General features: G+C 42.7%; 1 protein-coding gene across 3 annotated transcripts; it reads left to right on the plus strand.

Annotated features, from left to right (window-relative positions):
- Positions 1-14,171: 14,171 nt before the first annotated feature.
- tbx1 (T-box transcription factor 1) lies at positions 14,172-25,480 on the plus strand. Of its 3 annotated transcripts, none has more exons than XM_083644169.1 (8): positions 14,172-14,775; positions 15,991-16,387; positions 19,177-19,278; positions 19,764-19,935; positions 21,125-21,280; positions 23,093-23,160; positions 23,775-23,875; positions 24,405-25,480. In XM_083644169.1, exons 1-8 carry the CDS (start codon positions 14,589-14,591, stop codon positions 24,785-24,787), a joined length of 1,566 nt encoding a protein of 521 aa, XP_083500295.1. In that variant the 5' UTR covers positions 14,172-14,588; the 3' UTR covers positions 24,788-25,480. The 3 variants fall into 3 exon arrangements, with proteins under 3 accessions (XP_083500295.1, XP_083500296.1, XP_083500297.1); XM_083644170.1 differs by having other exon boundaries at positions 24,408-25,480; XM_083644171.1 differs by having other exon boundaries at positions 16,042-16,387.
- Positions 25,481-26,711: the final 1,231 nt, after the last annotated feature.

Consider the following 26,711-nt stretch of genomic DNA (forward strand, 5'->3'; position numbering starts at 1 on the left):
AGCAGAGATTTATTTTCACAACGCACAGAAGGAGGAGTGTTGGGTTTTGGGACAATAATATTGTGGAGCATGAATTTATAATGGCATCAACTGCACTTGGATGTACTACATGTGGTTAGTAGACTGTTTATGCCAGTGTTTCTCAAACTTTCTCATATCGAGGACCCCTAATTTCATCCATGAGCCACAGACCCACATTTGATGAAATTGTGTCTCTCAGACCCAAATAATTTTTGTTTACAACATCTTGTCCTGTGTATTAATTAATAATAATTTATAAAAAAAAAGAATGGGGGGGGGGCATATATGATTTTGTCAAGAATTCCATGACTATTTGTATTGTATGAAAAGAGATAACTAAACAGTCATTCTACTACATTTTTTAGTTGCGTTAGCTTCTTGTAAATGAAATAATGCTGAGGAACCTCCTGGAACCCCCTCAAGGACCCCTGACCCGGACCCCTCACACTGAGAATCACCTGTTTATGCCATACTGTTGCCTGATTATAATAACATGTCCCAAATGCACAAGAATATATATGTTTTTATATATGTGTATTTTTTAATTTAAATGCAATTTCTCACAAGTATGAGAATACTATCGTGAGGCAAACTCATCAAGGAGCTGGCTTATAACCTGTGCACATTGCTCTAAAGCAGGGGTTTTCAAAGTCTGAGACTGTGGGCCGTCCCCCAGGCAAAGCTTGGAAAAGGCAACCCCCTCACTTAATTCCTGGATGCATATGGGATCATGATTATGTTATTTGATCCCATAGACACTCAACAATTGAGCCAAGATATATAGCCTGATGTTGCTGTTTGACATACTTAACCATATACACCATAATACACCAAATGCATGAAAAAGGTCTGTCTGAAGGCATTTATTTGTTTCTGACTCTGGGAAAGTGGTAAATAAAAACTGTCAAATTCCCCAAAGCTACTGTATCTCTGAACTATCTCTTTAACCAAATCACACACATTTAGGCTATTCTGTGCGATCTCCTTTTGATAACTAATTTCACTTCCATTCACTGAGCCTCCCCTGAAACCGCAGGGAAGGCCCGCCTCCCACTTTGAAAACCTCTGCTCTAAAGGCGTTTGTGCATTCGTATGGCAGATTCTGACTTTGCCCTTATATTTTATGCAATTTGGCTTGTGTGGTTGCTTATGTGCATTGTCTGCCTTACAAAGGTGTTTTTGGACTACTAGACTGAACATTAAATAACTGTGAAAGAAGAAAGAAAAAAAAGGCAGCTTCAAAAAGAGAACAAAAAAAACCACAAGGTGAAAAATGCTGATGTCCAACCCCCTTCCTCTTAGTCATATGTAAACACAAGTCGGTATCCAGGACAACGATGTCAGATACGGTAAGAGGCACACAGCAAGCGAGGACATGTCCTAATAAATATCATTACATTCAGGCCGGCTGAAAATGTGCCAGCCTGCGAGACGCACTGCGAGAATACAGTCAAGATTAATGAGCTGAGAAATCAGAGCCAAACACAGCCAACCCAATCCACTGCAGTGTTTAGGCCGCCTCTGCTTGGCCCACAGGGGAGGTTGCTACAACACGCATGACCGAGAAGGATTTCTGCCTGTCTGTGTTGCTCGGTTCATCTGTCAGAGGCTCCACCCACATTTTACAGTGCAGGAGAGGAAGATGGGGGCCTCTGAAATACCTATATGAAAGCACGGGTTGAGCTAGGACAACAGCAATGCAAATAAAAAGGCATTTCATAACAATGGGAGGCACACCATTCATGGAAATTATGAGCAGTAATAATAACACCTAGCCCGGTGGATTTTAAGTCAGATGACACACAGAGAGAACGTGTGTGTGACTGCTTGATGTAAGAGTGGTGATGGTACACTGTAGGCTATTTACAAGCCATTCAGTGTTACAGCAGAGGTTTTTCTAAAGCTTGTCAAGATGTCTATCTGATGAATAATGGCATCATAATGACTGAAAATGATGTCATCAGGATTTTGCATCATAGTTTGTCCGTGCTTCCTAGTAAACCTTTTTTTGCACACGCCTTCTATTTCTACCAGATCTTTGATTTCGACACAATACAGTCCTGACTCCTGACTGTCATTCAGATATTTCTTTATTTGATTCAAATTGTACACATTTAATGTTGAACTATGATTTATTTCATTGTTTATACACACATATATATACACACACACACACACACACACACACACACACACACACACACACACACACACACACACACACACACACACCCACACACACACACACACACACACACACACACACACACACACACACACACACACACACACACACAGTACAGTATATCTTAATGCAAACACTTTATTTTCAACTAAATTAAATGCAGTTTAAGTGTATGTGTATTTTGTATATACAAGTAATTTCTCTTTCCACTGATATGGTTTGTGTTATAAAGTAGGTATAGTTATTACTCCAGAAAATGTGTAGGAATTTGATCTGCTTTTAAGCTCCAAATTAATTCAGTTGAATTAAGCTTTTTCTTTCTTTCTTTATTTTTGCTATTATTGTGAACTGAATTCCTCTCTTCAGCTAGGCAATACCAAATTACAGGTAAGTCTATTTTTATTAGCATTTCTTTTGCATCATATATAGGAAAATAGCTTATTAAATAAAAGTAAAAACATGGACTTTTTCGGATAATTTCAAAACACAAATAAGAAACCTAAATATCAAATTATCTGGAATTGATACCTGTCAATTGATTAAATATTTTAACCCAAATAATCATATTTTAACACATGTACCATATATAATGCCAATAATATATATTTTTCTTCAGGCCTATGGAAAAAAAGGTTTTTATGAAAACATTTTAAAAATGAAATGTAAAAAGGTAATGTGACAGTAAAACTGGGTAAGAATTCTCATCAAATGAATACGGGGCTATAAACAGCACATTTAGATGTAGCCACATGTAGCCAATGTGCATGACTGAAATTAACAGCTTTAAGTTGATAAAAAAATTCTTGGTTGTATTTTGCAAATTCTGTCAAGAACAATATAATCAAATATTCCCTCTATTTCATTTCGAATTGTAAAAACAAAATAAAAAAAGCCCTACTGTGCAAACAAAAGAGCTTATCAATGCCTCCTAAATGAATAGATTCCTGGAGTAACTTGTGCGGCTGGCTCAGTACAATAGGCGAGGGAACTTTTTCATTATACATGGGCCATGTAATCTCTGGACCCTTTGTTTTCCTTGGGCTCTCAAATGTTCCTCGTCGCCACCAGAGCCAGCTAATGGCTGCAGATGGAGGAAGTGTTTGACATTATGGACACAGCAGTGCTTGTTTTAGAGGAGCCGGTCATGTGGTCTGCCTTAGCGGGCCACACAGTACCCCCTTAATGTGACCCAGACCCCCCAGCCAACTCCGGGGGGCTTCAGGAACTGTCCGCTCTGGGGGGACTGAGTGTCAGTTTAGCCCCCCGAGTGAACACAAGTCAACATGCCTTAATCCCCCCCCATCACCTAATGTTACACATTTGGGCCTGCAATTAGCCAGCCGGCCAGAACACTCCCACGCCCCGCCGAGCCTCGCTCTCGCCGAGGCCCCCGACGCGGAGCTCCGGACTGGGGCTCTGGGGCTGGCGACGGAGCTCCGTGCCGGGGACTTTCCGTGGCACGGTGCCGGCCTGGACACATGGTCCCTCATCTTTCACTGTCACCGCGCCGCTGGGGAAGAGATCAAAACAAACATGTGGTGGCAGGGAGCGCCCGACATGATGAATCGCTGTAATCAGTACCGGACAGCCCTGGCGCTCACTCCGATTGGCCGAGGCGACTTTCGACAGATTCCCCCGTCCGACTGAGTGACAAGGAGCACAGAGAGAGATCTGTGACCTGAACCGCACGCCCAAGACCTGAGATATGGCTGAGCCAAGCACAACCACGCACAACTCCAATGTCTCCAGGACATTCTACACCCAGGCTCGCTTGAATGTAAACATTTTGCGAGGCGGGGAATATACGTGCAACATGGAAGCGGGGTGTTTTGCTGGGCGCCGCGTCCATTACGGGCCGGCCCGGGGCCACACTGATGGGGTGTGAATTCCAGTACTTGGTATCAGCCCCATTCTCCACATTGTTCACCTCCCATGTGACTTCCTGCTCCTTCATCTCAGGCCGGCGTGGAAGAGGAGCGCAGGAAGTCACGATATTTTCCCCTCGACCCAAATCTCCTGCGTGTACGCCCAAACAAAAAGCCATATTGTCGCTGCTTTTCCTGTCTCCTCCACTGTGTGGTGCTGGCATTCCTCAAGGTCAAATCTCTGCATGCCTCTGATCCCCTAATTTCACTGTCTGGGGTCGGCGTGGGGGCCTCTTTAATGGACATGTTATCCCCTTCCTGCCCCGGGTTATGGAGCAAACCCCCCGTCCCGCCGCCACAGAGCGATTGGCCATGTTCAAATCTCGCCGGTAAACGGCGCTCGGCGTTTGCGTCTGAGGCCTGCCCTCGGACGGGGCGGGGGGCCCAGTGGGATCGAACAGCGAGCCAAAAACGGAGGAGGAGGAGGAGGAAGAGAGGAACTGGATCAGGCCTCTGAAAGGTGCATTCAGAGACTGGAGAGACTTTAAAGGAAATATTCACTCAACTGAGTTTTTTTGGACGGAAAGGAGCGGACGTTTGGCCACCCCACCGGCTTTGGACACGACACCACTGACACGGGCGTACTGTATGAATCAGCTAGGGAGGGAAGCAGTTAAGCAGAGGCCATGGATGGTGAAGAGTGAACAAGGTGGGATGGCTGTGGAGGGATGGATGGAGAGAGTGGATCTGGGGATGGAGGGGTGGAAGGACTGCTGGGAGAGAGAGAGAGAGAGGAGGAGGAGGAGGGGGGTCGAGCTTCCAGTGTCTCAGCCCGGAGCCCCCCTCTGCCAGAAACAACAAGAAGGCCTTCTCATATTCAAATAAATACCAAGCCAGCGGGGAGCAGGGAAGACCGGCAGATAAGGACCCAGACCCCAACGCTTGAGGGATTAACATGTCCTCCTCATACCGAAATGACAGAATAAGTCAATTTCTAACAACTCCCAAAACGACATACTGTATATGAGTGAAACGGTGCGTGCAGGTGATAGGCCTCACGTGGGACACGGTTATTGGAAACACGTAGGTTCTGTTTAAAAGTCGGTTCTGTTTAGGCAACTAAAACAACTTGGTTAAGGTTAGGCAACTAAAACAACTTGGTTAAGGTTAGGCAACTAAAACAACTTGGTTAAGGTTAGGCAACTAAAACAACTTGGTTAAGGTTAGGCAACTAAAACAACTTGGTTAAGGTTAGGCAACTAAAACAACTTGGTTAAGGTTAGGCAACTAAAACAACTTGGTTAAGGTTAGGCAACTAAAACAACTTGGTTAAGGTTAGGCAACTAAAACAACTTGGTTAAGGTTAGGCAACTAAAACAACTTGGTTAAGGTTAGGCAACTAAAACAACTTGGTTAAGGTTAGGCAACTAAAACAACTTGGTTAAGGTTAGTGTCATGGTTTGGGTTACGGTTCAAAACGGAACATGTCGAGAGGCGAACTGGGTCTCTCGCAACGAGGAAGTTGAAAGACGTCGACTGCCAGAGGTCACCGCTACTTCCTGGTTACAGCTCCCGCCTCCGACGTATGTGCTGCACGCATGCACTTACAGTACCCACACGACCGCAAGGGGTTGCATTTGTTAACGTTGGTCGTTTTGAACCCGTCGAAAATCGACCAGTTGTTGTTTTCCTTGCGAGGACGGATCCTTCGCTGCGCCCGAGGCCCAAGCTGGGCTCGCCCAGCCGAGCCAAGCAGGCAGTGACAGATTCATAATGAGCCCCGACTCTGCCCTCATATTTAATACCAGGCTTAAGACGTATTAGAGGAGACAAAGGCCGCGGATCCCGCTCAGGGGAGAAGCGAAGCCTTAATTAATTTGGGGGGAGATGGCGGCCGGGGGCCCACATCATCGGCTCTTTGTGGCAGGAATGCCAGCTATTTGAGCGGCCGCTCCGACAGGACTGCGGGGAGCGGCGAGGTGATGACGAGCGGGGCCGCTCTGCCACAGATAGGAAAAGGATACTTTTCAAAAGCTAAAAGCTTCCCCAGTTTTAAAACAAAGGTGGGAGGGAGAAAGAAGGAGTGATTTTGAAAAGAGATCTGACCCCCCAACCCCCCCTCGCCAACTCCCATGCAGACATTCCAAGCTGTTTTTACTCTCTCTGTCTCTCTGTAGCTCCGTGAGAAATTCTGAAATTCTAACTTAACGAACACCAACAACGACGACGGTTTGTGAGGGGAAATTCACATACCTGCTGTAGAGGTGCAACAAACAGCACCACCCGTCCCATACACACAAAGACCTGCACAAGTACAGTATATTGACATTTTTACACTATAACACCACTGATGAAAAGCAATACGCCTTCACGATTATAAGCTTCAAGTGAGCAGCAGGCTCTTAGAGCAAGGTGTTTTCTACGCCACAAACTAGGGATGCACCGATATGGAAATATTGATCAATACGATAACAATATTATGCTGTTATGACCAATAAGCGATATTTATAGATGATCTGTATAAAAACAAGTTTATATCATAATCAAATTGTGTACATAGACAATTTCGCCAAGTGCTGCTCTTGTTGGAAAAAAATTCCAATTGCCACATAACCTTGCAGTAAAATCGCCAGTGCATGTGAGAATTGTTTCAATTGTTGGGTCTAAAATAAAGAGCCTGGTCTCCTACCTGTTTTATTTGTAAAGCGCCTTGAGATAACTCTTGTTATGATTTGGGCTATATAAATATAAATTTGATTGATTGATTGATGATTGAGTGATTGATTGAAAAACACATGTATGTAAACACTGTGAATTTGATAAAGTAAAGTCCTTCTTTATTTGCAAAACATTTGGAAAAGCCCATAAATCAAAGATTCACCGCAATGTTTCTTCTCAATATGAACATTTTGGCCGTGACCGATCACAACATTGCCCTTATTTTGCTCATCGGACGGACACAATATATTAAAAAATGACTCCGATCGGCCGATACCGATATATGATTGCCGATATTATATCATGCATCCTACACAAAGGGTTAGGCTGTATCTTATGCCACATGGTTAGGCACAGCAGCAGCGCTTTAGGTCTTCTGGGTGTGAGCAGAGAGGAGAGTGCTTGAGGTCTTCTGGGTGTGAGCAGAGAGGAGAGTGCTGAAGCCGCTGCCCCGCGGGCCGGCCAGGCTGCACAGACGTGTTGAAGGGCACAGTTGGCAGCTGTCAGGTCTATATTTGTTAAGTCTGTAAAGACATGTGGAGAGGAGACCTTCCTTCCCAAAATAAACAAACAGTGGTGGCACACATCTTCCCAGACAACTGAGGAGGAGGAGGGAGCGTGAAAATGATGTCTCTCTGTCTGCGGCGGCTCGGACAGACAGACCCAGGTACGCAGCGAGTGACGTCGTCAAACCTCACAAGTCATATAAGACTCGGTGGAGGAAATGTGCAACTTCAACACAGAGCTACAAAATGAGAAGGAGAGAGCACCGGTTGTCATATTTCATTTCCACATGTTGACTATAAAAACTCAGCAAAAGAAGTTCCCTATATGCAGTTACAAAACACAATAGTCAATATCTGTTTCTAGAAGATAACCTTGGCAGTTTCTCATTTTGATGACACAATTATAGGGGTCCTATACGTTGTCTTCTTCCTGTGTGCTTTCCTACATGAATAAACTGTAATGTGGAGTCTATAGGCACACCTCACGTTCCATCATTTATTTGTGTGGGAATCTGTGCTGGAATTTGCCGCCCGACAGACGCTGGGGAATAATGATTTTCACCTTTGCTCGGCCATTGTGTTCATTTCCATTGTGTTTTTTATGCACATGTCCTTTTATGATGACCCCCAAAATACAAAGAGAGCAGGGCTGGACAGGAAAGCCACATCTACAGTATATATATGCCAACAAGGAAATGTGACCAGGCTGTTTTTGTTGTTGTTGTTTTTCTGGAAAAAGTCAGTAAGCAGAAAGAGACATCCCCTTTATAGTTGTTATATTATTTGATATATTGGCAATCATATCGGTATCAGCCGATATATTATTATTAATATACCAGTATCGGTCCAATTAGCAAAATTGCAGCAAAGTTCTACTCTTTTTTTTTTTTTTACCTCCTCCTATCCCTACAATAATCACATAATATTTCTATCATATGCCTGTAGGGACTTGTAGCCTAGATTTGCAGATATATTTGTATAGTAGTGCATCTAAAATTGGACAGTGGATAGTGTTGTCCCCTTTACGCAGGAGTGAGTGTTATTGTAGGAGGATCTGCAAACACCACAACTTGAAAGCAAACTCACATCAGTGTTTTCGATCTACACACACACACACACGCACGCACGCACGCACACACACACACACACACACACACACACACACACACACACACACACACACACACACACACACACACACGCGCGCGCGCGCGCGCGCGCGCTCAATATGCTGTAATTATCCCACTGGTTTTTCCTCATGTATTTGCATTTAATAGTAGATCTTTCGACTAGCAATTTGCTAAAAGTGCATCATTATCTGCATGGAAACCGACCAACTCCACGGAAGGGGACGTGAAAATGCGCAGCTAACCACTTAATGACAGATCACAGAAATAATATCTAAATTACGATATTAAAGGGAAAACAAACAGTGAGAGACATCGAACAAATAGATTCATCAATGTGGTAAAAATGTTTAGACGTTTTATTGAAAACTGCAATTATGATTTATTTTGCGCTGAAGTTGAAGCTTGAGGAGGGAGAGGGTGTATTTGTTTTACTGTGAGGAGTGAATGAAAGCATTCACAGATTTAACCGACCGACAAACTTCCCAACTGGTGCAACGCCGAGGACAGACTGCTTGCACCTGTGAAAAGGCTTTTTATTTTTTATTTTACATTAGTTCAGAAGTATACAATTAAAATGTTTCTATATATATGACCTATCCTCGTCGATCCCTACGACAAAAATATGAGATTTGAGAAGGATATCACAGCACAACTTATCTCTCTATAGAGATATAGTCCAATAATAATATAATATTCAAATAGGAATATAATATTCCAATTGGAATATTATATGAAGAGAGAGAGAAAAATACATAATGATGAAATACATCAAGCTCATTAAGTATCATAGAAAAACTATACATTTCTCAAATTAGAATTGACTAGTACAGCCTATAGGCTATACATGGAGTTTTAATTAAGGTTATAATCAATTGAAATGAACAATTATAGAGAATCTTAAAAAGCTATTATCCGTAGTGCAAACCAAAATGACTTAAGAGGCTTCATGACATCTCACTTTAAGCACATTTGAATTTCCAGAATAGAGCAGTCTCATATCAATTTTTATGATGTAAACTGTAGGCCCATCAAACTAAGTAGGGATACTTTTTGAAAACAGAATAGATTTTGGTTTGTAATGGTTGTTTTGCCTCATAGTGATCACCGACTGCTCCATCAGCCACCTTTTGGATTATTTACCCCCACATCCTTGGGCATATCCGCGTGTTTCCCTGGGCCCTGCGGAGAGAGAGGGGACACCCCGGGCCCTCAGCTGTCAGCGGTCAACTGCTCACTTCCTCCCCTTCTTATTCAGGGATTTAGACTAATATTTAGATAGGATAGGGTTTTATACGTGGAGTGCGCCGCCTCGGTCCCTACAGCCTCAGTCACGCAACGTGAATGTGAAAATCATTGTTTTATGACCAGTGGATAAACCTGGTTATTATGCGTTAATTGATCTAAAAGCGTAATTAATATGTTAGTGTGTTATTATATACGTTTAAGACGAGAAGCAACTAAGACACAAATCTCACAGCAGATTTGTGTTTTATCTGTGAAAGAGAGATAGAGAGAGCTCACATCTAGATATACCGATGACCTAATCACATGTATATGTTTAATAATAACACAAAAATAGCAGAGAGCAGGCCTTGACATTTACGAGATCTATGCTATTTAATGGGGCATGGGCGGGAGTCTTTGGTTTAGTGATTTATCATGTTACCACAACAGGACACACAGGACCACACAGGCCTTTCCTAAATAAGGGAGCACAGAGACCTCAGGCTCTCCTGTAAAAGACGAATAACGGACAGAAAACAGGCTGTGAGAGCCTCTAATCGGTGCCACTAATAATTCAAAATGTGTAAAAACTCGTTTTAGTGAAAAGAAATTAGAATCCGGGAGATGAATTGGGCTTTTTATTACTTCACAAACTTCACAAAAATAAAAATGATTTATACCCTACATTCATGTAATGCGTAAAAGCGCGCACCAAATGGCACTGACCTCCACTGATTTGCCATATTGAGCCCAGATTATACACGGTGTCCTGTCATTTAAAGTCTTGGTGTGCCTTTTGGAGACAAAACGACCGTTTCAATCCTGCAACAAGCACATGCAAAATAAATAAAATAGAAAATAGAAGTTGACCCATGACGGGCGAATAATAATGTGTTCAGCATTTGTCAACTCAGAAACTTAAAAACAAAATATTTACTTTTTCTTATCCAAAGTCTGTCAAATTCAATATTATCACTTTATTTATCACTTATGGGCTAATGCATGATCTCTGAAACAATGCAGTAAAGCTGAATGGACTTTTCAGATAATTTGAATAGCCATAGCGAGTAATCTGTAATAGGCTATGCTCTGTTATTCATCACAGCAAATTCGTTTTTTGTTGATAATAAATAACATTAATTACGAAATATATAAAATATCATGGGATATTGTTGATTTAAGAAAAGGGAAATGTAATATAGGCCGCTAGGTATGGCGCTAATCTCTCTATGTTCTATACGTCTTGAATTTATAGACCCCCTTTTATGATGGTCTCGTGGAAATTCACACCAAAATGCTCAATCAATTAAAAAAAACTGTGCTCACCAGTATCTTATTGAAAAGCAGTTTGAAAGCCTGACATCACAAAATCAATTCCAGGGGGAGTTGGACTATTTTCCAACTGCAATTCCAATTTTCAAATCACGTAGGCTACTTTATTAGTATTCAAACTAAGGTCTCGATTTCTCTTATTGGCCACATGGTAAATAACCTAATGATTTCAACATATTTAAAATAAAAAAGATTCGACTGTTCATACGATATAATTCCATGTTGATGAAGGAGCAGCAGCTAGAGAAATGTGATTATATGTCTCTGTGTCCATCAGTCATCGGACACATGTATAAACGGTGCAGGCTGTGTTTAGGCCTGTATCCTCCTCCAGCCAGTAAACGTTGTTCGCACACTAAGGCCACTTTGTCTAGTTGTTGTTAAGTCTGGCCTACAAATGCAAAGGAGACGATCATTTTCCTTTAGCTATATGGGCGCACAGGAAGCCGCGCTTTAGAAGACGCACTGCCATAGGAAACGAGAGAATGTTTAATGATCAGACCTCAAATGTAGGAGACATTTCCTTGTTGATCGTATAGCTGCTTGAACCCCAACAAAAAACATATTCCTGTGGTGGTGATATGATAGATAGATAGATAGATAGATAGATAGATAGATAGATAGATAGATAGATAGATAGATAGATAGATAACTTTATTTATCCCCGGAGGGAAATTCTTGCGTTACAGCAGCAGTTGACAGTAACATAACATACTTATATCAAAAACACACAAAGAAAAACACACCCAGGTATAGGTGAAACAATTATAGATGTATTTACATACTATAAATATATAATAATGTATATATACATAGCCTACTTCGAAACAATATTTTACACAACTACTAGTAACTACTTGCATCATAATATTATTACTACCAAGTATAGCCTACACGTATAATCACATATATTCACAGGAACGTCTGTCTGTGACTATACAGTGCTTGTACAAAATCGTAGTTTTATATCTTAGCCTATATAGGCTATGGGACTTGCTGTCATATCCATCTTAAATTATTGATTCATGTGGTTACGCCAACCCGATCGAGCCGAAATTGTAAAATAGCAACGTTGGTCCACAACGTTGGTATTATACAATTTTCTGTGAGACTGTGTTGGGTTACGCATGGTGGTGAAGGCTTATTCATATCTGCAAACACTTGTATAAACATTGCAATATACAAAATAATAACATAGCCGTTCCAATAGGGACTTATGTCACTCAACAGTGACTTCGTCGTACTGTAGCCTATCAGAGTGCAATGTTCTTATATTTCTGTGGGGATTTTGGTTCCTCAGAAGGTTATTTACAGTGACCTTATCGTACCATGTTAATTTGATCGGATTTCATTATATTTATTTATAGGAAATTAACCTGTAGCCCGTGTATATTTCTTCCTCCTAAAATTTCAGACGAGTTAGTCTTTTAATAAAATAAATGCACGCACGCACACACAGAACATACAATACACTATATTAATGCACTATTGAATGCCTCCGCTGTGCTTTGCCCATGCACTGCTGGGGCCTGCGAGCGAATTCCAACACAGTCTCTTCCCATTCTGATCTGCTCCTGTATTTTGTCTGTTAACACCTGAGTATTTACAAAGGACGCTTCCGACTTTGGCAATGATGAAGTGGGTCGGTATCAATGGAATCATCTGATAAAAAAAAAAGGGACACTGGGCGGAATACACGATATTTGGCGATGCTTTAGCCCTGCACCGCCATGTGTGATGAGTTTCCCCACTTCATAAATAAACAGGAGTTAATTGATTAGTCTATCAGTTTGTGGGTTGTTTGATTTGAGGGATCGTGCGTAAATTGGAATTAAGCTTTTCCATTGTGTTATTCTTTTCCAATGTATTATTTTCATCTATCTATCTATCTATCTATCTATCTATCTATCTATCTATCTATCTATCTATCTATCTATCTATCTATCTATCCATCTATCTATCTATCTATGTCCAAATATTTGCCAAAAACAACACGTAGTTTATTTGTGCACCTTGGCTCCTACAGAGAAACATCCAAAACAAATAGGGCTAATCCCCTAACTGCTTTATCCCATTAGTACCCCGCTGCTGCCTTCACACTTTATTCAATGGCTCCGGTGTAAATTAGACTCAATCCGGCGCGCTATCGCAGCAGCTCCATCAAAACACATCTTTGGTTGCTGCTTCATTAATGCTGAACCTCGATAAGCTGAGAAGCAAAGGCGATACTGGAGGCCCACAAGGCGGAGAGGTCAAGTCCAGCTCTGGCCTTGCCGTGTGTGTTTACGCTCTCACTCTGTTTACTGGCAAAGTGTCTGTGTGTTTTTGTGGAATAAGGTTTGATAGGCGAAATGCTATGCGTAAATCTGGGATGACATTGCTTGAAATTACGCACAAAGAATGGTTTTGCTTGGGTTTCATTTCAGGCACGCAGCCCACTGTCCATCATGCGACTACTGTGGAGACGTGTCTTACTCAAAAATAAGTGATGCAAAGGACAAATAGATGATTGCACGGACGCACGGATGAATGTGCGTAAAACAAGTCTTATGTGGATACAGCTGCGATGAGTGACACTTCAGCATCAAAAGTCAAGTTCACTTTCCAATGAGCACTGTAAAAAAATCCACCTTAACAAGGTATTGTTCTGGACCAGTACTCTCGTCCAGAAAATCTGATTTATCTTGGAACAAGTTAAATAAATCTGCTAATGTGAGATACTTGCTTCCAATTCAGTTCCACTTTCAAGATCTTTTGTTTTTTATTATTACTTGAATTAAGTGTCATTCCCTGGAGTTGTGGCTATTTCAATATGATTCAAGAAAAAAGTAAATTGTAAGAATTTAATTATCTAGCCTGGATGTTTTCTCCTCTTTCTTTATGGAAAAGCAGATTGTAAGACAACCCCCTCCTCATATGACTCGCTCAGGCTCAGATGGACATTTTTTTGCAGTGCACGAGCCTGATGTTCCAGGCGAGCTCGAGTACGGAGCTGCGCTATCTGTGCTCGGGACAGCTAAAACACGCACAGGCACATATAGCCAGGCCTGTAATTTAGTGAAAAAGTGGCGCACTTTGAAGCCGGACATTGCAATGACGTTGGAGTTGAATTGAAATGACTGACAAGGTCTTATTGAAATAAAACATCCAGTGCAGAGCGCACACACTTTTTTTTTTCCTACTAGTGCAAAGGGAGGCGTGGATCTCTCTCACTTTTGACATTCTCACAGGCAGCAGCAGTAGCTTCTCCTCAAGGCAGGACTCAGATGACACCACCCCGCCACCGACTGGAGGGGGAAGCAGGGAAGCTCTCTGTCTCTGTGCGCGGATGAACCATGTTTTGATACCAGAGGACACGTTTTGCTGGTTAATCAAATGAATCTGAGCAGCGGACAGGTTTTCGCGTCTTCAAAATAGCCGTGGGAATACTTTCAGAGCAGTCTACTCCAGCTCGTCAAACTCCCGCACCCAAAGGAGCGCCGGTGGCGGAATGTGAAAAGCCCATTTTGGCGCATGTTCCTGTCTATTGTGCGCTGCAGCCTTCTCCTGCTTTCTGCGCGGTTGGAAAGCGGAGGAGGAGGAGGTGGGACGACTCGATCCCTCGCCTATGGACGACGGCGGTCCCCTCTCTCCAAAGGCAAATGCTTTCAGTATTGCCTCTCTGATCTCGGCTGCAGAGCGAGCAGGAAACCAGGCAGCGTTTGGCAAACAGGGCACCGGCCTGGACAAGCCAGACCTGCACAGCCCCAGTTCCTTTAAAATGCACTACAGCACTGTCACCCGGGAAATGGAAGGTAAATCTGTTTGTTGATGCCCTTGGTGTGTATTAGCATGTAGGCTATATAGGCTACATCTCAACCCACAACACCCACGGATCTGCTCGGTTCATTTGTATTTTCAACAACAAAATAAGAAAAACCACCGCGGAGGGATGAGTGCTGCTTTCAACGTATGAATGAAATAATTTAAAAAAGACATTCTGGCAAAGTCGGCCGAAATAAAAAATAAAATAGAATGTATGCAGCCTCGTAATCGCTATCAGAGGAGAAGTCTGTCTATCCATAAATCAGTAGAAAGCAGAGTGGAAAAAAGTGATCTACTCCAAAACCCGAAAGAGTTGTACAGTTGCGTCAACTTCATTGACAGGAGCACATACGTTGAAAATGAAGCCAGGGGGAGGGTTTCCACGGGCACCCTGTGTGCGTAATGGTAAAAACAGACCATAATAAGCATATCCAGCTCAGAGCAGGGGATGAATATCCAATTCCATAGATCTACCATTTGTCAAATAACGACGAAGCAACTGTCACCTGCAGCCTGTTTGTTTGCTCATGCAAATCAATATGTTTACCTTGTAAACCGTTTACACTCCACTGTGCCAGGCAGCCATCCTATTGTTTGTGAACGGAGGGCGATGTGGGCGATACCCTTATCCAAAAGTTAAATGGGTGCCGGAAAGCCCATTAAAAGGGGCGCACTTCTCTGTCAATCAGTCTCGTCCCAAGGCGAGGAAAAGGCACATTACCTGCAGCTCCTTATCTAAATAGAAATAAGAACCGGTTTTATCGTAAAGGGGAGGCCCTCTCTGCGTCAGATAAGAGGAGACTGGGTTGCAGTTTAACACACAGCAGCAGTAGCGCACAACAGAGGCCGCTGGACTTTTGGAACGCAGTAGTATCGGTAAAAAAAAAAATACCGTTACGCACACTCAGTCAAAGCTCGTTTTGCGCGCAATAGTTCGATAATTGTAAATTGTCCGCGAACAACGTTTTTGGTAAACCTATCGTAGTTCTTCGGACGTTTTGCCATTTTAGAGACAGCCTATTATGCTGCAGCGGATGCCACCTCAAGGATTAATGAGCAGGCGAGACGGAAACTTTTGTATTTCTGCCTGACATCTTCATTTGGAGATCACTGAATGCTGCTTGTGTTTTTTGCTATTGTGTTGTAACCCACCCACAGTGCAAGGCATATTTGGTAAATCGCAGTTTTTTTTGGGATGATTTCAGCCATATCCAGCCCGTGGCTGACGCAGCTGTCCCATTTTTGCGATGTTGCAGCCTTCACGACGAGTAGCCTGAGCAGCCTCAACACGCCGGGGGGCTACCACCTCTCTCCGTCCCCCGGGGACCCCTACAGCCAGCACGAAGCCCACTTCGAGCCCTGTCCGGCCGCGCAGCACAACTACAACTACCCGGGCTCCAACCCGGGCCAGGGCCAGCAGCCCAGCGACCCGGCCGGGACAAGCAACTGCTCCTCCTCGTCCTCCAGCTCCACTCCCAACAGCAAGAGCATCGTGAAGAAGAACCCCAAAGTGGCCAACATTAACGTGCAGCTGGAGATGAAAGCGCTATGGGACGAGTTCAACAATCTGGGCACGGAGATGATAGTCACCAAGGCTGGCAGGTGAGTGAGGAGTGGAGAGAAACACAGCTAGTCCTGGAGCTGGAAATTACTTTTCTCCCCAGGCCGTCAGAGACTGGACTAATTCGTTTATTCTCAGTTTGGACTATAGGCATATACTTTTACAACATTTTAATAGGCTATACCCTGCGTAAATAACCATCATAATCTTCAGGCTTGCAAGTCTTATATTATTTAGCAGCCTATTTGTGAGACATATTGTTGAGTGGAAGGCAAAATCCATTTAAATTCATTTTAACCTTTTTATTTGACATTTTATAAGGCTTACATTAAGGTAGTTATGTAAATGCATCACGGGTAAATAGTATCACACTTAATGTAAGTTAATCTATTTTAAAGAAACAAGCACAATTAATGTTTTTTCTAAACAAAAAGTTTATATTGATAATAGCCACATTTTAATTTTCCATAATTGTTTAATATGTTTCAAGCAGCACTTTATGGGGGTCAGACTGGTAAAAAAAAAAAAAAAATCTTATTTCTCACGCATTACTGCAGCCTGTCATGTCGGTTTTAGCTTGATTCAAAACACATTCAACATAATCTTATTGATAGCTGGATGGGCTATAAAAGAATGGGCCTACAAGCACTAACTTCATATTTGTGCGATCCCATCGGGGCACATTTTCCATTTTGTGTTCTTCTAAGTATATATTTTAATAAAAGATCATGCAATGGAGCAGCATAGCCTTCTTTAGTGGAGATGTTTTCTCCTATTCTGGACGCATTGAGACGCATGGGGCGGGTTGATAGTTGGAGCTAACCTTCCAGCTGTAATCACCGTGTTGATCTGATCCTGCTGGGCTTTAAGGGCAGACTTTCGCCTGTTTCCCTTCACCGTCGACCTCAATTTTACGCACGGCTGTTACGAGCCATTATACGGCCTTTAATCCACAGACAGTCCTTAGAACAAAATCATAACAACCGAGCATACTCTTCTCCCTGTACGAGTCTATTACACTGTTGCAACGTTGTTTTTACTCGGGTCTCGACATGCGTTTGCCTCGGATGACATTATTTCTAATTATAGGTCTACTACAGTTTGTCCGCCTCCCAATTTCCTCTTCACCGTCTCAGGAAAGAAAAAGCATTCTATATGCTATCCAATAAACAGCATTTGCTTGGCATAGAGCTGGTTTCGGTTTGGTGCAAGTGATAAAGCAGGATGGCTGCTGCTTCTGGAGCGGGACTGTGTGCACAGATTCAGGCCTTAAATCTGGCCTTTGTTTTTGGACAGTTCCATTTCATTGAGTCATTCCCTGATGCTTATATCAGGCGGCAGCACCAGGGTGGCATGGTGGTTACAGAGACAGGATCGAGCTCCTGCCGAAGCGCCCTTGAGCAAAAACACTGAATCTCCACCAGATCTGACCTCTGACCTCTCTGTGCAGGGGGGTGGAGGAGGATTTCCCTACATGCAGGGGGCCGTAAAATATCACATCATCATGAATGTTTTCAGTAAACGACACGACATGCCATATTGTAGGCTAATTATTACGGCATATACATAGGGAGGCAATTGATTTATTCGGTATATGTGAAGATAGGTATTAGCCAGGGATATTCTCAAGGCTCCCAAGCGGTGTTCCAATTGGCAGTTCTGGTTTACACCACAGTGTGGAACCTAGTTCCCATCTTCTAATGTGTCCGATACAGCTGATTTTGGAGCCACTGCTGGCTGACAATGTCCTATATAATGGGATCTTATAGCTGAGTCGCTCTCCTCTCCTCTCCTCTCCTCTCCTCTCCTCTCCTCTCCCTGACAGCGGAAAGGAGACCCACAGCAGAGCACTTTACGGGCTCCTTCAGCCTCACCTAGCCACGACACTGACGTTAATTGAGCGTTAATTTTTTAGGATCCCTTTCACTGACTCGGCGGATTACTCAACTTTCATTTGACGTTCTTGGGGAATAGCCTCCACAGCGCAGAGCGAGGTTGCATGAGGGAATAAAAGGGGTGTTTGTGCGGCGGGGGCGTCGATTGATTAAACCCAAAGTCCCTGCGTCCAATTAATTTAATAGCCAAGCTTCACTTAAATACACTGAATGTCTGGGGACAAAGTTGAGCATGACTAATGACAAGATTTCATTATTTAAGTGTGATAAATTGTTACACGTGGACGTGGGGGACCAATGTAGGGAATATCGGCTCTCAACGTGATTTATTTTTGATATGATTTCCAAATACATTTCTGGCAATATTTTTGCTCTCCATTAATTCTGATGATAAAAACTCGTGCGGCGAATGCCGCACCTTACCATAAATGACACACATGCAAATTGTGCATGCGCGTGTTTTTGTGTGTGTCCATGTGTGTCTGGAATCCATCAAACGGGCAGAAGAGAAATTAAGCGAGCGAGTGGAGCTATAGACGGCTACCAGAGTCTCATTTGGATTAAACAGTTTTACGCACCGGTTACGCACGAACTGAATCACGTCATTTCCAATAGCTCGGAGCCTCTGTCTTCTTCCTTCTTCCTACAGCCCAATCCGGGGCTCATAGCACGGTGACTGTCGTAATTAAATACGTTGACTTTCTGAGAAATATTTTTTGGTAATATCCGTTGGCTGCGCTCTGACGCATTCAGAATAATTAAAACACTATATTCAGGGCACTGCAGGCTATTAACAAACTCCCTCAACACACGCACGCACGCAGACAAATGACCCAATTTTACATGTAAACAAAATGTGCGCCCAGCCACAAAAGCAGCAATAGCTAGCATAAGGCCTGCACGTTTAACTCATCCCATGTTTTCTTCCTCTCTAGGAGAATGTTTCCAACTTTCCAAGTGAAAATATTTGGGATGGATCCCATGTCGGACTACATGCTCCTAATGGACTTCCTGCCAGTAGACGACAAACGATACAGGTATGGGTGTCTTTATACAACTGAAACACATAATTATTCATTATGGCACCATCAAAATATTGTAATATGTCCGGAGGTTTTTAATGGGTTCCAGATCCACTTTGTGCAGTTTTTAGTCCCATGCGCAAAAATGCATAAAAAACATCGTATACAATAAAATGTTTATATTTATATATATTTCTCAGTAGTTTATCATGGCAAGCTAGTCCAAGTAAATATATTATTTATATATAATGTAGGCTATCTCTGTGTGTGTGCGTGCGTGCGTGCGCGCGTGTGTGTGTGGGGGGGGTGCTTCTGTAAAATTATTTATGAATTATGTATTTTAGGCAACTGTATTATGGTATTGTATGTAGACTAATGTAGGCTATTAATGTTCTAACGTTGGTTTATTGAATTGAGAGAGCTAAAATAAGAAACCTAATGAACACCTCTATACCTTTTTTGTTTATTTTGTTCAAATGTTTGTATCCCTTCCCCCATAGGTATGCCTTCCACAGCTCGTCCTGGCTGGTGGCCGGTAAGGCTGACCCCGCCACCCCGGGCAGGGTGCACTACCACCCGGACTCCCCAGCCAAAGGCGCCCAGTGGATGAAGCAGATCGTCTCCTTTGACAAACTTAAACTCACTAACAACCTGCTGGACGACAACGGCCATGTGAGTAGCCTACACGGTTGGAATAAAGTGCAATAAAGACTTAAAGATTCCAATATGAACACAAGGCCCATAGCTTGCAGGCCCAGGGGTCAGCGAGTTCACTCCCTTATGAAAAACAAACTGTGGTAATTCTATAACCAATTTTATAGTACAAGTATAACAGCAAATTAATTAGGCTATATATACAGAAATACTGATGGGATATTTTTTGGATAGCCTAATATTACTTTAAACACTATTACTGATACATAAGAGTTAGAAATAGCATATACGCCAATATTGAGCATCACAGACACGCAAAGTCTAGTAAAGCATTACATGAATATATTGTAGTGATATAGAGATTAAAAATACTAAATTCATAACTCATAACTCAAATACTAAACTCATATATTCGTTAGAGAGAGGTTGCTGGGAATTTTATTATTGTATTATTATAATTACCTATAGTAGGCTAAAGCTCTGATTCAACTTGCAATTACGCCTGTATATTTTCTGCAATAATGGGATGATATCGGGTTGCAAAACTCCAAAAATGACGGCAGGGCAATGGAACATTTCACTGGAAATTAATTCAGCTTTTTCCGTTTGATCTTCCTCTGCGCTTGCCTGTAGCCTACTGTAGCTTATTTCCACGTGTGCCTGCATCTTAGATGGAGTTTAAAGCAAAGGGGACATTTGAAGTTTTTCAAATGAGGACAAAGGTGCAACATGCCTGGAAATGGGCCGAAATGCCACCTCATAGTTCAGCATGGGTCGTGCATGATTCGTTTTTTTAACGCGGTTAAACATAAATTCTTACACTCCAAATGAGAATGGAGCTATTCATTATAGGTCTATTCTCAGGCAGGCCTATTCAGGGCTATGACTGTTCTGCAAGCTCAAATTACACGTTTAACTGCACATTTAGCAGGGGGATCAAGCTGTATATTCCTGCACATTTGCAAAACTTAGAAACCCGCTATGTCCCTAACACTCAGAGGGAGGTTTTTGATTAGTTTAGTTTATTATTATTAATATTATTATTATTATTATGTTATTTTTTACTTTGCTGCTCTCCATAGAATGATAGAAACGACACGACCAAATTATGACAAACTGGCACCCTGCACGGACATGACGCATGCCTGCTGCAGCCATTTCAAACTTTTACGAGTGCTAACCATAATGCGTCCTCTTTCCATTGCAGATCATCCTCAACTCCATGCACCGCTACCAGCCCAGGTTCCACGTGGTTTATGTGGATCCTCGTAAAGACAGCGAGAAATACGCCGAGGAGAATTATAAGACCTTTGTGTTTGAGGAGACCCGCTTCACGGCGGTCACAGCCTACCAGAACCACCGGGTAAGGAGACGCCATGACCCGCTATGACTCACAGCAAGGGCTGGGCTGCCTGCTGCTGCAGCTTCACCTGAGGGTGAAGGGCACTGCAGCTATGGAGGCATGCAATCTGATTCCCTTGTGAAAAACGATATACCACAAACTATCTTAATAGCCTAGCTATAATAGCTATCCTTTCGGAGTATTGCAAAATTAATATAAGATTTTAAATAATCCATGCAGTATAAAAATAGGTATAAAGACAAGTCATAAACTCAGTGTCGCGCGCACGCACGCACGCACGCACGTCCATAATATAGGCCATTACATTATGGATTTCAAGAAAACAAAGATATTTGCTTCTGCCTATTGCAGGTTTACAACACGGACTTTACGCACGGGGTTGCGCTGGAGGAACAAACAAATCAGTAGGCTATTATGCTATAGCCTATTCCAGTGGTTGTCAACATGGGGCCGGGGACCACAGGGATCCTTGAAGGGGTTGCAGGGGGTCCTGCAGCAAATTGAAATGTTAAACTAACACAATTATAATGTAGAATGACTGTTTTGATCATGTTCTCTCTTATCTCTACAATATATTGTCACGGAATTCTGAACAAAATCATAAGCTAACAATAAAAATAGCCTATATATTCTCATTGGGGTCAGAGACAATATGTCAGAAATGGCTGTCCATGGTTCTAATGTGGACTAAATTGGGGTCCTTGATATGAAAAGAGCTGATACTAGGCCTACTCAATACAAACCAAGTGCGCGTATTATTATTTTTTGCGCCAAATGTTGTCATGCCGCTCCTGATGTGTGCGCACAGCTGTCCTCTCGTCTTCGTGCGTTTTTCTCCTGCTTTGCCTCGGTTTCCACTCGCACCCTGATGGAGTTTTGTAACATTGTTCATTCACTGCTGATTCACAGCGACTTGCGATGAGTGCAATTTAGGCTAGACTAAATTAAATTCCAAGATCACATTATAGTCGATATAGCGAGGAGCCATTCATATTGCAGGGGCCTGCTGCACATGCTTGATCAGTGGAAATGTAGGCTAGCAGATAAGGACAGAGTTTTAGGAGGGATTTAGGCTATTTTACGTGACTGATGTATAATGGAGATTATTGTTTACACTTGAAGTCTTGATAAGCCCAGATAGCCTAGTATTTACATAAAGTATATTAACTTGTTGCCTTAATATCAATTCATGAATAACTTAATTTGATTATGCTGCCTATGTTGTATTTAATTATTTTAGCTCTATTTCTAAATGCAAGGTCACATCTAAAAAGAAAATCATTAGATTCCTAATCTCACGATGATCTCACTGACTAACCTGATTAATTCAATAAAGGTTCAAGAGAAATATTTCTTGCAATTAATGCAATTAGTCTTATAGTCAGTCAAACATGAGCTGGTGATGTCAGGATGCAACTGTATTATGAGAAATCTTCCAAATGTTATGAACCGATCATGGTGCCCAAAACTCTCCAGAGGATCCAAAAGACCTGGGAGTGGGAATGTGTTTGGTCTGTATGGAAATTTATTGATCAATTAAAATACAGGAAATAATAAACAAATATCGGCTACAAACAGACATTCATTGATTTGCACTCTAAACCAGCTTGAATGAAGATGGTGCTCAACTATTCACTTACATATTTCACAGATGACAACCTAGGGTTTATTAAGATGTGATTTTTTAAGTGGCTTTTTCAGCTCTTCGTCATGCCAGCCTGGGTGTCTAATAGGCATATCTGAATATACTGTAAATATTGTGTCTAACGATATGACAAGGTTTATTTGACACCGTCTTCTTGTGGATTTCAGATCACACAGCTGAAGATAGCCAGTAATCCCTTCGCAAAGGGCTTCAGGGACTGTGACCCAGAGGACTGGTAAGGATCTGCATATAGAAAAAAAACACCCAGTTTAATTTGCATGTTTCCACACAGTGCAGAGAGACAAAGCAGCCAGCCATGGGGCCAGAGGGTATTTGCGAAATACTCTTAATTGTTTGCATTATCACGCTTGGGTGGCAGATAGATGGAGTTTGCCACATGAGAGAACAAATTGAGTGTTTAGACAATCACTGGCTAATGTTATTTGAATACGTTTCTGTGATTGACAGATTACCAGACACTGAATTGTCCCAATGCAGGAAACTCGTCGAGTTCCCCGAGCACTTTAAAGCAAACAACTCATTTCAAAATAATATTCACCCAGGTCTGCATAATCTTAATTGTTTTTTGTTTGTTTTTTATTAACTGAATTGAGAGTCTAATTGACAGGGATTCTTGTTGTATCTTGTTGTATCATGTAACAGGTTGCTTTACATAACATTTTACTCTCAGTAACTTGAGGGCCTGTTAATGTGCAAACGCTCATTACATGCATGGGTGTACACTCTTAAAATGCACATACATCATCTGTATCTTTATATACAATAGAGAAACTGCACCTTTGACATTCATTAAATGAGTATGTAACTGAGCCCACTCTCCCTGTGCAGGCCGAGGAATCACAGGCCAGGCTCCCTGCCAATAATGAGCGCCTTTGCCAGAACAAGAAACCCAATGTCATCTCCCCCTCAGCACAACGGCACCGAGAAAGGTCTGCAGCGTACTCTTTATGTTTCATTTCAACACTGCTTCTCGCTATCAAACCTGAAACAAAGTCACATTAACTTATTCAACCTTTACCAGATTTTTTTTTTTTTGGCAAAGTTTCATATCCCCCCCCTCAGCATTCAGAGTAAGGTTAGACTGATGTATCAAACAGATTTTGGCCTTTGATTAAATATCACGTATCAGCCAGTCAATGTCATCCACCTCTGATACAATGGAGGTTATTCCTCCTTGACCACAGCTAAAAACTGTCTGTAAAACCTGCAATTCAATTCAATTTTCTAAACGTATTTTATTAAATCGTTCAATTAATTCTTCATTTAAAAGCAGTAAGTGACTTTAGTCTGCTGAATATGCACGGGCCTTCAAAAACCCATAATCTGTTGAACGAACCCTATTTCGGAGTACGGAGCTAGACCAGCTTGATATTGGAACAAACACAGCCAAGCTGCATGCGGTATACACCCAACAAGCTTGTGTGTTCCTGACTAATCCTGGTTTCTCGTCCCGTCCAGAAGACATTAGGCGGGAGTACGAGCGCGACCCCAGCGGCACGCCCATCCACGCCGACCCGGCCCACCAGCTGATGTCCCGGGTCCTCAGCCCCGCCCTACCCGTCCCCGGGGGTCTCCACGCCGTGCCCCTCACCAGCGGCCGGCCCAGCCCCCCCCACGACCTCCGGCCAGACGCCCACTCGCTGACCCCGGACACCCTGCACCACCACCCCTACAAGTACCCCACCACCTACGAACACTACCTGGGCGCCAAGACCCGGCCATCGCCCTACCCTTTACCGGGCATCAGAGGACACACGTATCACCACCACATGAACCCGGCCACGGCCAACATGTACTCGGCTACCAGCGCCCCCGCTAACTATGACTATGGACCCAGATAATGACTGCTGCCCACTGGGGCCAATGGCCAGTGGCACTGCGGGAATGCGGACAGGCGGGAAAAACACAACGCAACTCTGTCACCATGTGGCTTACGCAACTTGCGGGGCGCGTTCACAAGCTGCACTGTGCTCCTTGTCGCTGGATAAACCCTGCCGTATTTATTTAAAAGGAAATGCATCTTTGCAGGAAGGATGGGCACATGCTCTGAGCCCACGGAAGGAGGTCGGCTTTGACCTTTGAACCCAAAAACCAATAGCTCCACATCAGGGCGCCTCTCACCTGAGCAGTGCAGACATTGAGCCTGCAAACGGAGGGGACATATAGGAGGGACCTCTCCTTAACACACGGACGATTTGGATCACGGACTGGAATTGAATTCTTCTTTTTTGTTGTTGTTTTGTGTTGGATGCACTTTTATTTTGATTTTCTTTGTTTTCTCGCTTTCAAAAAAGCCATATGTTATATAGTCCATCAACCTTCTAGGTAGACGAGATGTTTGCATGTTGAGCTCATCAGAGAGGGTGTCGAAACACATCGAAATGTTTTTGTTTGAGGGGGAAAAAAGAAAAAAAAGAGATATGATTTTGAAATGTTGTGAACATCTTGAGCCCTCTGAGAAGCTTGTACCATGGCACTGACTTGCAGCAATTCAAAGTAAATAAATGAAGCAGAATGACTGTTCTGTATCTGTAAAATAAACATTAAATTCTTGTAATTCATACAAAAAAAGGGGGGGTCTTTCTACCGGTCTTCCATTCAGAGCGCTGTCTGCTGTTTCGGGGCTAGGAGGGAGGGGAGAAAAGCTTACCTCACTGATAGCATTGTTCGGGTTTCTCCGACCGGATTTGCCCTGTTGAAATGGGTTGTGCTGCGCACCGTTCCTACAGTCACTGGGAAAGAGGACTTGGAAGCTGTCTAAACATTAGACCGCACTATTATGCACTGCAGTTCAAATGTTGAGATCTGCACCTGGGTCTATGAAAAACACACCAACACACACTGGTACACACACACACACACACGCACGCGCGCCCACACACACACACACACACACACACACACACACACACACACACACACACACACACACATACATGTGCGCACACATAGATACACACACACCCACCCACAGACCCACCCACCCCCACACTCACACTCACTCTCATAACTCTCTCAGTCTGGCAGACCATGCAAACTAGGACTGTGATATCATTACACACCGTAGTGTTCCAGTGATTGATGATGATTAAAATAAGCAGCTACAGGGCATTTATGTACTGTTGCAGTAAAGAGGTCATGACATCACATTTTTCATAAGAATAATAAACAGTTGAAACAATTAATTTGAAAAAGACATTTAAACAATTAGAATACATGTCGTTCCATAGCCACTTCGCTGGCATTTTTGCATGTATTTTTCATCAGATTGCTGCCGAAACAATCTGATAAAAAAAATATTTAATTAATCTTCTTTTAAAAGTGGGCAATTGCCCACAATTCAACAACACCACTTCCCAGAACATGAGAGAACGATGTCATGTCACACAAATAGGAAAAGAGAAAGCATTTACATTTCCGTCCAAACCCAAAAGGATATCATTGCTCATATTTAATGGGACAGTCGGGCGATATTTTAGGAATGTCAAAACCCCCTATCTGTGCAGCCATTTCCATCCCCTATTGAAGTCCTATGAGGAATGCTTTGTTGTCAAGGTTAATCTGGTTGGAAAAAAGACACAGTCTGCCTGGGGATTTGTGACTGTCAGGGTACAAAAGGAAACGTATCCTAATGATTCATTTCAATAATGTATTTTTTTCTCCTTGAGCGCAGCTGCCTGCACTAAGCCGGGGAGAAGGCTGCCTGGGGGCGCCTGACCTCTGACTGTTTAATGGCTTGTAAAGGTGTCAAAGGTTAAATAATGT

Source organism: Poromitra crassiceps, assembly GCF_964638095.1.
Source record: "Poromitra crassiceps genome assembly, chromosome: 10".
Taxonomy (NCBI): Eukaryota; Metazoa; Chordata; class Actinopteri; order Beryciformes; family Melamphaidae; genus Poromitra; species Poromitra crassiceps.

Excerpts from the sequence above, each read along its gene's own strand:
- tbx1 (XM_083644169.1), top strand. The coding sequence starts at position 14,589 with ATGGACGACGGCGGTCCCCTCTCTCCAAAGGCAAATGCTTTCAGTATT. Across the intron at positions 16,388-19,176 it reads ATAGTCACCAAGGCTGGCAG|GAGAATGTTTCCAACTTTCC; the intron begins GTGAGTGAGGAG and ends CTTCCTCTCTAG. Across the intron at positions 23,161-23,774 it reads GACTGTGACCCAGAGGACTG|GCCGAGGAATCACAGGCCAG; the intron begins GTAAGGATCTGC and ends CTCCCTGTGCAG.